Genomic DNA, 12,754 nt, shown 5'->3' on the forward strand with positions numbered 1-12,754 from the left:
TCTGATTACACTAGTGTGCTTCTTAACATCATGTATGACCTGTTAATTTTGGGTTGCTTTTATCCCAGCTGCCCTGGGTCAAGAAATCGTGAAAGGCCAGTTGGTGCCAACTGCAAGGCAATTTTATTTAGCTGTGCAAGCCCAGCTGATTCCTAGGTTCTTTTATACAGAGGAGACGAGGGAGTGCAGTGGAGACAGCACTCTGGATTAGACAAGGTGCATGGTGCAATGCCATTTGACTTAATGCTTTAAGCAAGCTTATACTAAGGAGCAGTCAGTAGCTATAGTGCAGCCTGTAAGAAGCGTCATTATGATAAAGTGCAATTGCCAAAGTTTATAAAAGGTTTATCATTTTAACAAGTGCCACTGTTCAACCCATGTTTTCAGTGCTCAAGATAAGCGGTCAATAATTTCCTGAAAATCTTCTGGGTTAATAAATTCGGACTGTTTACAATCAAACACCTGTCTTGTCGTCCATCATTTGTATGATGGAAAGTACCGGCGTCTATAAAAAAAAAAAAAGAAAGAAAACACAGGAACACGTTTTCACCTTTTGGGAGTTTCAGGTTTCAGTGCAAATTTTATATAATGAAGCTGAGTGCTCATTTATTTAATATATGTAGAACGATACCAAACAGGTAACCAAATTAAGTGTGACATTTCATAAGGTCAAGATGTAGCTAAATTAGTTTCCCAAACACTAAGAAAACCTGAGTTCCAACCAACGAAAAGGGACCAAAACACCTAGGAAAGGTAGCAGACAGTGCAATGTTTCTTCATAGCTTCAGGCAAAACACATCTGTCACTATAACTCAAGCTCTATTAGTCACAAGCTCACCTCTCTGATATAATGACTGCAAGTCCCAGGGAGCTCTGCTGCTAATTTCCCGCACTTGGGACTGCCTGTGGGAGCCTACTTGACTGCTCGCGGCACCCGCTTCGCGGGAGCCGCTTTGTAAGCTGAGGACAGCGTGTAACTGCACGGAGACTGCAAGTCCCAGGGAGCTCTGCTGCTAAATGCCCACACTTGTGACTGCCTGTGGGGGCCTACTTGACTGCTTGCGGCACCCGCTTCGCGGGAGCCGCTTCGTAAGCGGAGGAGGACAGTGTGTACCTGCACGGGGACTGCAAGTCCCAGGGAGCTCTGCTGCTAATTGCCCGCACTCGTGACTGCCTGTGGGAGCCTACTTGACTGCTCGCGGCACCTGCTTCGCGGGACGCGCGTGGGCGCGCGTCGGGCGAAGCCCGTGCCAAGGGTGGGCCCTTTTGAGCCCTTTGGAGACCGCACGAGGCCGGGCCGGGACCCCCCTTTAAACCCGTCAAAATCCCAAGGTTAGTCAACTTCAATTCATTGTCTGTCCTCCCTGAAGGCGTTATAAATTAGGAATCCTGTTTTGTTACTACACTCCGCCCAAAGATGAATATGCAAGAGGGAAAGGGGAGAAACGCGCTACCCAGCGGAAGTGTGGCGAGGACATTGGACCATTTTTTAATTAGAGCCAGTTATTCCTCCCCCACGAGATTGCACTGACCGAGCGCCGCCTATCTCTCGATCCCCTCCAGTCTAAACGATCATCATTGGGCAGTCTGATGTCTGCTCGTATTCCTGGCCGCTGCCTGATCACAGATACTGATTTCTATGTTATGGCAGGCAATGTCAGACAGTCCCCGAATGTGCCATTGGAAACATCCATCACACCGGAAGCTCATATCATCCCCTCATCCGTTGAGGACACAGCAAGTAGTTCACTTCCACGCATTACTACGAGGTCTGTACCTCAATCCAAAAATCAAACTCTTGATCCAATCCCAGAGCCTTCATCGAAGAGGAAGCGGGGAGGGGGCCCTCAAAGGCAGAAAACTGCAAAATTGCAAAGGACAAATAAAAATGGAGGAACTGCATCTTTAATACCACTAACGATAGTAGATCCTCCTGCTACCACCTCTGGGGGTTCGAATTTAGTCTCGGAAGGCGATCCCTCCCCGAAGCTAATGAGGCCATGTGGAACAAACTGGGAAATCTAATTTCAACATCTTTAATTCCTATCATCCACAGACTGACAAAGATTGAGGAAAGACTAACTAATTTTGAACTGAAGGTTATGTCTAATTTCTGTACTATTTAGGGTTTATTGGCCCAAACTAACTTGTCTCCTGTAATTACATCCAATGAGTTGAATAACACTGTAGTAGCAAAACCTATACCCCCCAAACCTCCAACAACTAGGCCACTGCTACTACCGTCTAGGAGAAATGGCGCGGCAGCTACCAATTCTGATGTTGGTATAGTTGCATCGGGAGGCAAAGTGGTTGAATTAGGGAATATGTCTAGCGAATTTGCTCAGTCTATCCCGAGCACTCCGGGGGGGGGGGGGGTGGGGAGGAGGGAGGAAAGCAGACCCTGTGCAAGGCCAGTAAGTGACATTGCACAATTGTCCACCTCTCGTGCTTTAGAAAATCAGGCCAGCTCTGCACCAGGGACATATGGCCGAGAACCCCCCCTGATGCATGAGAGATTGGACTATAGCTCAGCCTCAGAAGGCCCCCCGAGCCCTACACCTTCCTCTGGCTGCCGCCCCTTTGGTGGTGGTCCTGAGGAATGTTCCGGCTCTACAGGTTGGGCAGATTGAATCCACCGAACAGCTAATGGCTAAAACCATGCATTGGCTTACTACACAATTGAAGGAAGTCGGGGTCTGGGATTGGGATATTTGTAATCAGATGATTATGGCCAGACGCTTAGCATGGATAGGACATTCTACGAAGGATGGGAGGGGTGATTGCGTAGTTGCCAACTTCAACAATGAGCATGTTGTTAGACTTCTCCTGGACCATCTAGGTAGTGGAAACCAAGGGTACCATTCTGGGAAAATCTCTGTCCTGCCCTTAGGGTTTTTTATGACCCCGCCACTCCGCTCTGATAGGGTGGGGCACTCCATGTGTAGCGAAATACCCGTGGGGACCCCATAGAACTACACACAGATCCTCTGATTTAAACTTAGCTAATAGATTTGCCCCCTTGTCCGGTCTAGATGCTTGCGACTGACTACACTCTGTATATTTACCCAGGATAGAGAATACCGTTATTCAGCTTGCTCTTTCCCCTGTGACCGATTTGAGATCTCAGCTAGTAACCCCAAACTCCCCAGAGAGCACTGAGAACCTGTTATCGATAGATAGGTGAAGCAGTACAGTTTCTACCACACTAAGTATAATATCTTGGAATATTGCTGGTCTTGCATCGAGGACTACTTCTTCTGATTGGTCATCCTTCATAGAGAACTATGACATCATCGCCTTTCAGGAGATTTGGTCACTGAGTACGATCTTTCGTCCTGGCTATTTGGCCTTTGGTAAACCGGCAATCGCACGACTTAAAGGGAGACCCTCTGAGGGATTGATTATTTGGGCTAGACAGCAGGCAGGTTATCAGGTAGAAGAGCAAACGATTGACAACCCTGATATCTTGGCTATTAAAATTTGTTCTGAATATGAGCCAGAGCAAATATTGATTAATGTTTATGCAAGAGGGATGGTGGGAGGGAAAGCCTCACCAACCATTTCTAGACTGGACTCCTTCATTAAATCATTAAAAGGGGTAAATCACCGGGTAATTGCTGGTGATTTCAACTGTACATTTGAGCCACTTGGCTTAGAAGATGGAAGTCTTACCAGTGACGAGGATGCGACCTGGGGTATACCACTTCTAACGCTCCCCGCAATTAACAAATGGTCAGAGGCAGTTCTCCAATTAAAAAGCTTATCTTTGGAGAGGGGCCTCAGAGCCATCAATGGGAGATCGAAATCAGACAGTGAAGGCACCCATACTTTTAACAACGGGTTAAGAAGTAGAAGAATTGACTACTTCTTTATTAATTTAGAACTATGGTCAAGGTTAGGGGACATGGAGGTTCAACATAGAATGGAGAGTGACCACGATCCATTAATCTTGACACTAGAGGTAAAGGGCCAACCCATGGTGAGGGTACGAACCGAAATCGCGACGACAGATGTAATTTTGTCCCAAGACTGTCGCAGACTAAAATGGGCACTGGTCTCAGAAGACGAGGGCACTATGGACTTGATAAAGTCAACTCTTGAAGACACTCTATTAGCTCTCTCACATCTTGATATGCACGAGGCCTCTCTTCCTGCCCTTACAAAGGCTCATGAGGACCTATTTGCAAAGTTGAAAGCTTTTTTTACAAAAAATAAAAGACCCTTTAAGCAGGCTATCCAAAAATCAGCAAAATGGTACGATGGGGCATGTAGGATAGCATTTAGGCACCTCTCTCAAGCTATCAGGTTGGGAGTCCCGCAGGAAGGTTAGGAAAGCAAGGTCTGAATATATGGAAACCCAACAAAGGGCAAAGAAGACCTTCAATGAAAATAGATGGAAGGATTTGCTACATGCAAGCAACGGGAAAAACTGGTGTCGGTTCTGGCAAACAGTTAAATGGGGTAGTGGTGACATAGGGCCGGTACCAGTTAATAACGTTCCACCAGAAGTATGGGTCGCGCACTACCAGACCCAGTTTGCATCTACCACAGGTAGCCCAAGACATTACCCTCGAGTAATTTCTGATACAGTCCTAACCTTTGATATAGGGGAAATTGAGAGAGTTTTGGATGGTGTCGCAGCAGGCAGGGCCCCGGGTCCGGATTGTATATTTAAATCTGATAGGCAGAATTGGCTCAAATACATTCTCATTATAGTCAATGGCCTGGCAAGAGGTGCCCCCTTACCAGAATCCTGGCGCAGGGCAGAAATCATTCCTATTTATAACAAGCATTGGCATAGCCAATAGGTCTCGCCTTTAGGACCTTATAAGTGTTTAGCCATGCAACAGTTGCATAACTAAATACTTATAAGGTCCCAAAAGCGAGACCTATTGGCTATGCCAAGCGGCCGTGAAAGTGATTGCCATCGGGATCACGATCAAATATCAAAGGGGCCGTGTGGCCGCGAAAGTGAAAGTAATCGCGGTAAAGCCCGGCGCACACGCGCCCGCGCACATGCACTGCAGCTCTAGGCTGGCCTGGTAGCTCTTTTTGGACGCTCTCAATAAGTCTCGCCAGACCAGCGCATGCGCTGGGTCAGGCGAGACCTAAAAAAGGGGACCGTGCCAGTCCAAGTAACTATAGGCCTATAAGCCTTATAGACACTTTACAAAAGATTGTGGCCAGACTAGTGCTAAGTAGGGTAAATATGTGGATAGATGACAAGAAATCCTATCCACCTTTCAAGCGGGTTTCCGTCCTCACATTAGCACTATCGATCAAGTTTTTAGATTCATGATGATATATTGGAACACTGTGGTTTTAGCAGGGGGGACTCTCTATGCTGCATTATAGACCTTAAATCTGCATTCGACTTAGTACCCCGTTACAAGTTGTGGGACACACTTAAGGAAGCAGGGATGCCCCCTGAGATTCTAACTTTTATTATTAAGCTTCATGAGTCTAATTATGCCCAGGTTTGGTGGGGACAACAGGGTGAGTTAACAGATCGCTTCCCTGTGAACAAGGGAGTACGGCAGGGGTGTGTTTTGGCCCCCACCCTTTTCTCATTGTTCATAAATAATGTTATCTCATATTATACTGAGTATCCAACTGACGCCCCTACTCTTGCCGGTTCGAGGGTTCCGCTTTTAATGTTTGCGGACGATACCGATTTTGATGCACTACAAGTTGCTCTCTCTGTCCCCTGTCTCAGATCTGAGCACTGCATGCTTCTTGGGGACCTCAATATCCATATGGATATTGTAGTGGACCCTGATGCAATGAAATTGAGTGATATTACTAATACCTTAGGTCTGTCCCCGTTTCTTCTTACGCCAACGCATAATAAAGGCCATACTCTGGACCAGATCTTTTCTACTAAAACTATTGTGATAGAGGCCTCACAACCGGTACTCTGGTCAGACCATTTTCTGGTTTCTTTTTCGGTTCCCGTCGCAGCTCCCATCCGGGTGAGAGAATCTATACAGACTTCGCGCTCCTCGCGCCCTTTCCATCTTCTTTCGGCCGAGATGCTATCTGAGGCTCTTAATATCTTTCCTTGTCCTCTTTTGGGTACGTTGGAAGAGAATCTTTATCTCTTTCAGAGTTGGTTGACAGCAAGACTTCAGACCCTAGTTCCCGAAAAGAAGCAGAATAGTGGCGAACGCAGAATGTCTGCCCCGTGGTTCACCCCCCAGTTAAGGGAGCAGCGCCAAGGCTGTAAAAAGGCAGAGAGAGTCTGGCGACGGGCCTATGACCTGACTGAGAAAGCAACATTTCGAGGATTGACTAAAGCCTATCATCAGTCAATTTGGAAGGAAAAAAAATCATACTTTGAGCGTCGAATTGATGAGGCTGAAAATGGTTGTAAGGAAATCTTTAAAGTTGTTTTGGATTTTATGTCCCCTGCTGTTTGCACTCCATCTCATATCCATTCTGAAGAATGGTTAAAACAGCTTGCAACTTTTTTTACGACTAAAATTACTACTATTCAAGCCTCTCTTCTCGACCCTAGCTCACATGTGGCCGCAAGTCTCTCGTCTCCCCGTTTTTAGGGAGAGTCTAGGCCCTTCTCTCACATTTTTTCCTCGTCTTTGTCTTGACACCTCCCTGGAGCTTCTGTCTGGTTTGAAGTCCGGTTCTCCACTTGACCCGTGCCCAGCTAAACATCTGGGGAGGGTAGCACCTGTTTTAAATGCTCTACTGAATCCTCTCCTGAATTATTCATTGAGCACAGGAGTGGTCCCACAAGCATGGAAACACGCCTTGATCCTGCCATTGATCAAGAAGCCTGCCCTGGACCCCCTCATTCATGCCAACTATAGACCTATCTCCCTTCTCCCTGCTTTGGCAAAGGTGGCCGAGAAATTTGTCCATCGGACGATTTCTAATTTCATTGAGGAACACGACCTGTTGCACGATACGCAATCTGGATTTCGTGCAAATTTCAGCACAGAGTCGGCCCTCTTAGAGGTCACGGATGACATCAGGGAAGTTCTCGATTCGGGAGGAAGGGCTATGCTGATAATGTTAGATCTATCGGCGGCATTCGACACCGTCCCCCATGATCGCCTCCTTAAAAGACTCTGGGAGTGCGGCATTCAGGGAACGGTGTGGAGTTGGCTTAAATCCTTTCTAGCCGGCCGCCGACAAACGATCTGGGCGCCTCCTTTTTCCGCGGAAATGTCTCCGCTAGAGGTAGGGGTACCGCAGGGTTCCATTCTTAGCCCCACGCTATTTAATATCTTTATGGCTCCTCTGGCGGCAGTCGCGGAATCCTTTGGCGCCCAGGTCATATCTTACGCCGATGATACCCAGCTCCTGTTCACTTGTGACAGGGGCGGTACTTTCAATGGCGTACAGATCAAGGACTGCTTGGGGGCGGTCTTCGAGTGGTTCAGGTGTAATGGGCTTAAGTGCAATCCCGACAAGTCGGAGCTGCTCTTTTTTGGTTGCACCTGTGAACCAGACTGGAAAGCCTGGTGGCCTCAAGATTTATTTCCTCCTAACAGTGTGTCACTTAAAGCAAAAAACCTAGGAGTAATTGTGGACAATGAGCTGTCTTTTGGGCCACACATCTCGTGTCTCTCAGGTAAATGCTTCGGCATTTTACGTATGCTGAGAAAGTTCCTTCCTCTTCTGTCTGTTCAACATAGGAAGACTATTGTTCAGGCCCTGATTGGATCGCGTCTGGACTACGCAAACGCCCTTTTTCTGGGCCTTCCAAAATATCTGTTGACCCGTTTGCAAGTGGTCCAGAATTCGGCAGCCCGTGCTATTTACGGGCTCCCTAGAAGAGCCGGCGCTACGGCTCTTCTGAGAGACTTACACTGGCTGCTGATCACTAAAAGAATTCTTTTTAAGTGCCTGACTTTTGCCTTTAAGGCTCTACACGGCCCTTGCCCCAAGTACATAAGGAAACGTTTGTCCCGATATGTACCGGGCAGGGCCCTGAGATCATCTCTGTTATTCAAAATGATAGGTCCGGCTATTAAGCGTGCTAGGATGGGTGGCAGATCCTTCCGCTACCTAGTCCCGAAGGAGTGGAATGAACTACCACTCTCTCTCAAGCAGGCCCCGAGTCTCCTTGCCTTTAGGAAGGAGCTTAAAACGTGGCTCTTTGCTAATTAAGTACTTTTGGATAACCTGTGTCTTTCTCTCTATTTTTCTTTGCAGTCGCTATGTGTTGTTTCTACCTGTTATTGTTCTTCAGCAAAGCGCCGGGATGCTCCTTGGAGTAGCCGTGCGCTATAGAAGAAATAAATTAACATAACATAACATACCTTAATTTTGTCCAAAACACAATCTGGTCTGCAACGAGCCCTTGACAGATTCACTTTATTTTGCAACGACCACGATCTAGTAGTTAACGTTGACAAGACCAAGTTCATGGTGTTGCACAATCATAAAATAGTGAAAGGCAGAGTAGTAATGAACAATGCGTCGCTGGAGCAAACGGATTATTTTACGTACCTGGGCGTAACGTTGGGCAAAAGGATGAATTGGAAGCCACAGATAGATTTATTAGTTCTTAGGCACAACCAATTAGCAGGGGCCCTTATAAAAGAACTCCGGCTATCTCACACTAAACCAGTTGGACCGGCACTAACTATATATCAAGGGAAAATTAGGGCTTCAATAATTTATGGTGCAGAACTCGGGGGCTTTGAAAATGTAGGTCCTTTAGTTCTAGCCCAGAACAAGTTTCTGTGATCATTGACTGGTCTCCCTCAATCGTCCTCCCTTAAACGCCTACTTTTAGATCTGGGATGCACTTATTTTGAGGAGGCAGCGGATTTCAGACCCCCTGGCATATTGGAGACGGCTATGGGCAACCACGGAGTTAGCACCCTATGCTAAAGCAGTTAAGCATATTAGAGAAGCCGATAAGTCCTCAAAAATTACTTGGTTACAAAAGATTAAGGGCACACTATTTGATATGGGGCTCAGCCATTTGTGGGAGGACCCAGAAGGGAACTTGTTCCCAACTAAAAATGATTTTAAAGCTCTATATAGGGACATGGTCTGTCAAAAGTCCTTGTCATTGGTGAATAGTGCCTCCCTAACAGGCCCCTTTTTAGAACATAAGTACGAATATAAGCTGGAGGCCTACTGGGATTTTATTGCGAGACCTGGTGACAGGAAACTCTATCACCAATTTAGAGTGGGTACCCTCCCCTTAAAATCTTTTACGGCAAAGTGGGATGATGACCAAGACACAAAATGCCATATGTGCCTATCTCAGGAAGAGTCTTTAACACATGTACTGTTTGTGTGCCCAGCATACAAGGGCCCACGTTATAAATGGCTCAAGCCGATCTGTTTAAAAATTGGCACAAGATCATGCCAATCAGCATTGCGTATTCTAAAGACAGACACAAGGGAAGTCGTAGTTATAGCTATGGCAAAATTCTTGAGCTGAACATGGGCCCTCAGAAGGAATAGTTTGGATGCAAATGTAGGTTCTGCATTGCATTAAGTAACCTGTCTATATTACGTTGTGATGCCCTTTTCCTATTGCCAACCATGGGTGAATTGTATTTATATATTTATAAGTGGTTTCCTTAAAAAAATCTAACCTCGCTGCGCTATGGATATAAATATTATGATTCTTTTATATAATCAATTTTCATTACTAAGAATTGTTACAGTACGGATCCTTTTAATTGAATTTTTATCCACCCCTAACCTCTATGACACTGTTCTTTTAAAACATTTTATGTCATTTGACTATATTGTATGTGTCTTTATGATTGAAAATTATCGAAATAAAGACTAATTTGATTTGATATAATCAGCTTTTTGTTACAAGGCACATAATCCCTAGGGCTGGGCCTGTACAGCTCAAGAGAGGGTGACATTTTGATTTCAAGCACGTTTTATTTCTTGGATTCGAGGATTCCTGCTCCAAATGTATAACCCTAATGTGGACACACACCACGCACAGTTTTGCCAACATGCACAAGTCTCATGAAAAATTCCTTTAAGACAACTATCCATTATAATAAAAATGCAGTCTTTGACTAAGGTGCATAAGCGAGCAAACAACTAATTTATTTTCTAAACATCAATAATGTACATGTTTTGTCAAACATGTCAAAAAAGTACACACTTTAAAAATGGCAAACAAAATCGCAACAAATATGTTTTTGTGAGGAAAATTGGAATTCGGTGTTTGGAAAAGGTTTTATTTCCCCCATAACAATGTACAATTTGCTGCGGCAACAGGTAGCATTCAGGGTGACGATAGAAGGGCTACAATTTATCGTTACTCCAATTCCAAGGAAGCATTCCCCTTCTCTATAATTAAGTTGGAGCCCAAAGAAGAAAAGAGACCAGAACTCAAATCATCCCCTGGGTAGGAATGTATCACTTTCAGCAAGGGTATTGAAGTAAAAGAGGCCTCACTCATAGCACATAAGGTGAACCAACCAGGCAGGAGTCAACCTCGTTTTAACTGAAAGAGTAATTCACTAAAACACCACCGCCCTGAAATGCATAACCTAAGCAAATGGACTATGCCTAGTTATTCGTGTTTTCTATGCAAACTATAAGGCAAGAATAAATCCAGCCGGACCTTCCAACTCCTCACACTAAAATCACCTCACCTTTACTCAGCACCACCGCATCACCACAGCATCACTCAGCACCGCCTCAGCACCAGTGAAACATCTCCTCAGCATCACTGCACACCACCACAGCACAACTTCTACATCAGTGCACCACAAGCGCAGCACCAACATAGCATCAGAACAGCCCCAGTGCAGCACAACCTCAGCATCAACTAATCACCACTTCAGCATTAGCGCAGCACCACCTCAGCAGCAACTCCACACCACTTCAGCATTAGTGCAGCATCACCTCATCACCAGTGCAGCACTATCTGAGCACAGAACCACCTAAGCACTACCAAAGTATCACTCAGCACCACCTCAGTATCACTCAGCACCAAATTTGCAAACACACTACCACCTCAGCAACACTCAGCACCAGTGCAGCACCACCTCAGCACCCTGGGCACAACAAAATTCCATTACACTTAATACCACTTAATTTCCATCTACATAATTCTACAGCACACCATGACACATATTTTGACTACACAGCTCCACGCCACACAATTACACAACAAACAATTCCAATACAACCCATTTCTCCCTGGCACTTCCACCAACTCTGTCATCTTGCAATCCCTCTGCCCCCTCACACTCCCTATCACCTCTCTAAAATACCTGCTCCCACAAGCTACCTTCTGGTACCTTCTTGCGCTGTGCACTAGTCCACCTCTCACCCCCCCCCCCTCCCTAGTGCTACCTTCCGGTACCTCATTGCGCTGTGCACTAGTCCACCTCTCGCCTCCCAATCATCCCTGCCTCCCTCTCTTTCTCTTGTACCATCTCTTACCCCTCTCTCTCTTGCACTCTTCCGGCTGTCTCGTGTGGTTTAATTGAGGTCTTTCAGCACAATATCTTTTCAGAGCCTTTTCGAGGTTTCAGTCCCTCAAACCCATGCTCCACTCCTCTTCTTCAGGCGTCTTCGGCATGCACAAACACTCCCTCCTTATGTCGGTGGCCTGCTGTCCACTTCTTTCCCTCTTTCTCACACACTCTTTCTGCTACTCTGTCTGGAGATCATTCACCACTTCGTGCACAAACTACCTATCCAGCTTCCTTTCTACCTATTCTCTGCAGCTCTTACCCCTATCTATTCACCATGACCCATAATTCCACTACACAAATACACAACACACCACACAATACCACCCCACACAATTCCACAAATTAACAATTCCAATCCAACCCACACAATGCCACTCCAATCCACGCCAAATACAACCACAACACTCCAAACAAAAACATTACCATTTAAAAACGCCAACAGCGCTAACTCTCGCAAAAGCGAGATCTATTCCATTGCAAAATCTTGCTTTTGTTTGTATTCTGGCAATTGTAATGTTGTTTACAATGCCAAAATATCAGCACTACGAATATAAAACGCAAAGAGAAAAAGTGAACTATACTGTTCTCAGACTTATGGGACTGGGAAACGTCAGAGATCTGGAGAGAAGCGTGAATCACACTGTACAGGTTTGTGACGCTGCTTTTTTGCAAAGCGAAGTAATAGTAAACATCCGATTACTACTATTACATAGTAATGGCATCGAGGCATGCGCAAACCGCCCGGTGCTGTTCAGAGCATGCTCAGTAACCCCGGCGCATGTGCACTCACCCTCGCCCGCCGCCAGGTTTGCTAAGCCCAGGTACACGTCTTGGTTTCTTTCGCCGCTTCTTCCCGTCCTCTGCCCCTTCAGCGCCACCTTCAAGATACCGCTTCAGGTACTCTGCCTTAGACAGAGCGGCGGCTGCAGCTTTCCCAACTGCACCCGCCATGTTGCAGAGATCCGGATGTTACGGAATGCGCGCGCCGCTAGTGTCACTGACCACGGAGGAAAATACGTCATGCAAAAGCATCTGAACCAGGAAGAGATAGAGTTGACATTAATCACAACAGCAAACGCTTTAGGCATGGTGGGGTGTATCCCATAGCAACAACGAAGCGCTGTACCCATGGCTACGAATAGCAGCTGCGCCGAAACAGCAAGGGAAAACATTTGGCAATTACTGAGGGAGATTTAAAGCCCGGAATTTCATTTTCAGATTAATTTGCGTTGAAGTGGGGCATTTTTGAGACTGAGGAATTCTAAAACAGGGCTTTTCCCGCCTTTCAATTATATTTCCTAAATAGTCTGTGT

At 46.0% G+C, this 12,754-nt stretch overlaps 1 protein-coding gene across 2 annotated transcripts in view; it reads right to left on the bottom strand.

Annotated features, from left to right (window-relative positions):
* BUD13 (BUD13 spliceosome associated protein) overlaps positions 1-12,474 on the bottom strand; it is a 136,811-nt gene extending 124,337 nt beyond the window's left edge. Inside the window, exon 1 of one of the 2 annotated variants that reach the window (XM_085645720.1) lies at positions 12,232-12,474. In XM_085645720.1, the coding sequence (XP_085501846.1) occupies positions 12,232-12,392 (161 nt within the window). In that variant the 5' untranslated portion in view covers positions 12,393-12,474. The remainder of the gene's footprint in view (positions 1-12,231) is intronic. The other variant, XM_085645721.1, reaches the window with a different exon arrangement.
* Between the last annotated feature and the right edge of the window lie 280 nt (positions 12,475-12,754).

The sequence above is a fragment of the Triturus cristatus genome, chromosome 3_1 (assembly GCF_964204655.1).
Source record: "Triturus cristatus chromosome 3_1, aTriCri1.1, whole genome shotgun sequence".
In the NCBI taxonomy this organism is placed as follows: domain Eukaryota; kingdom Metazoa; phylum Chordata; class Amphibia; order Caudata; family Salamandridae; genus Triturus; species Triturus cristatus.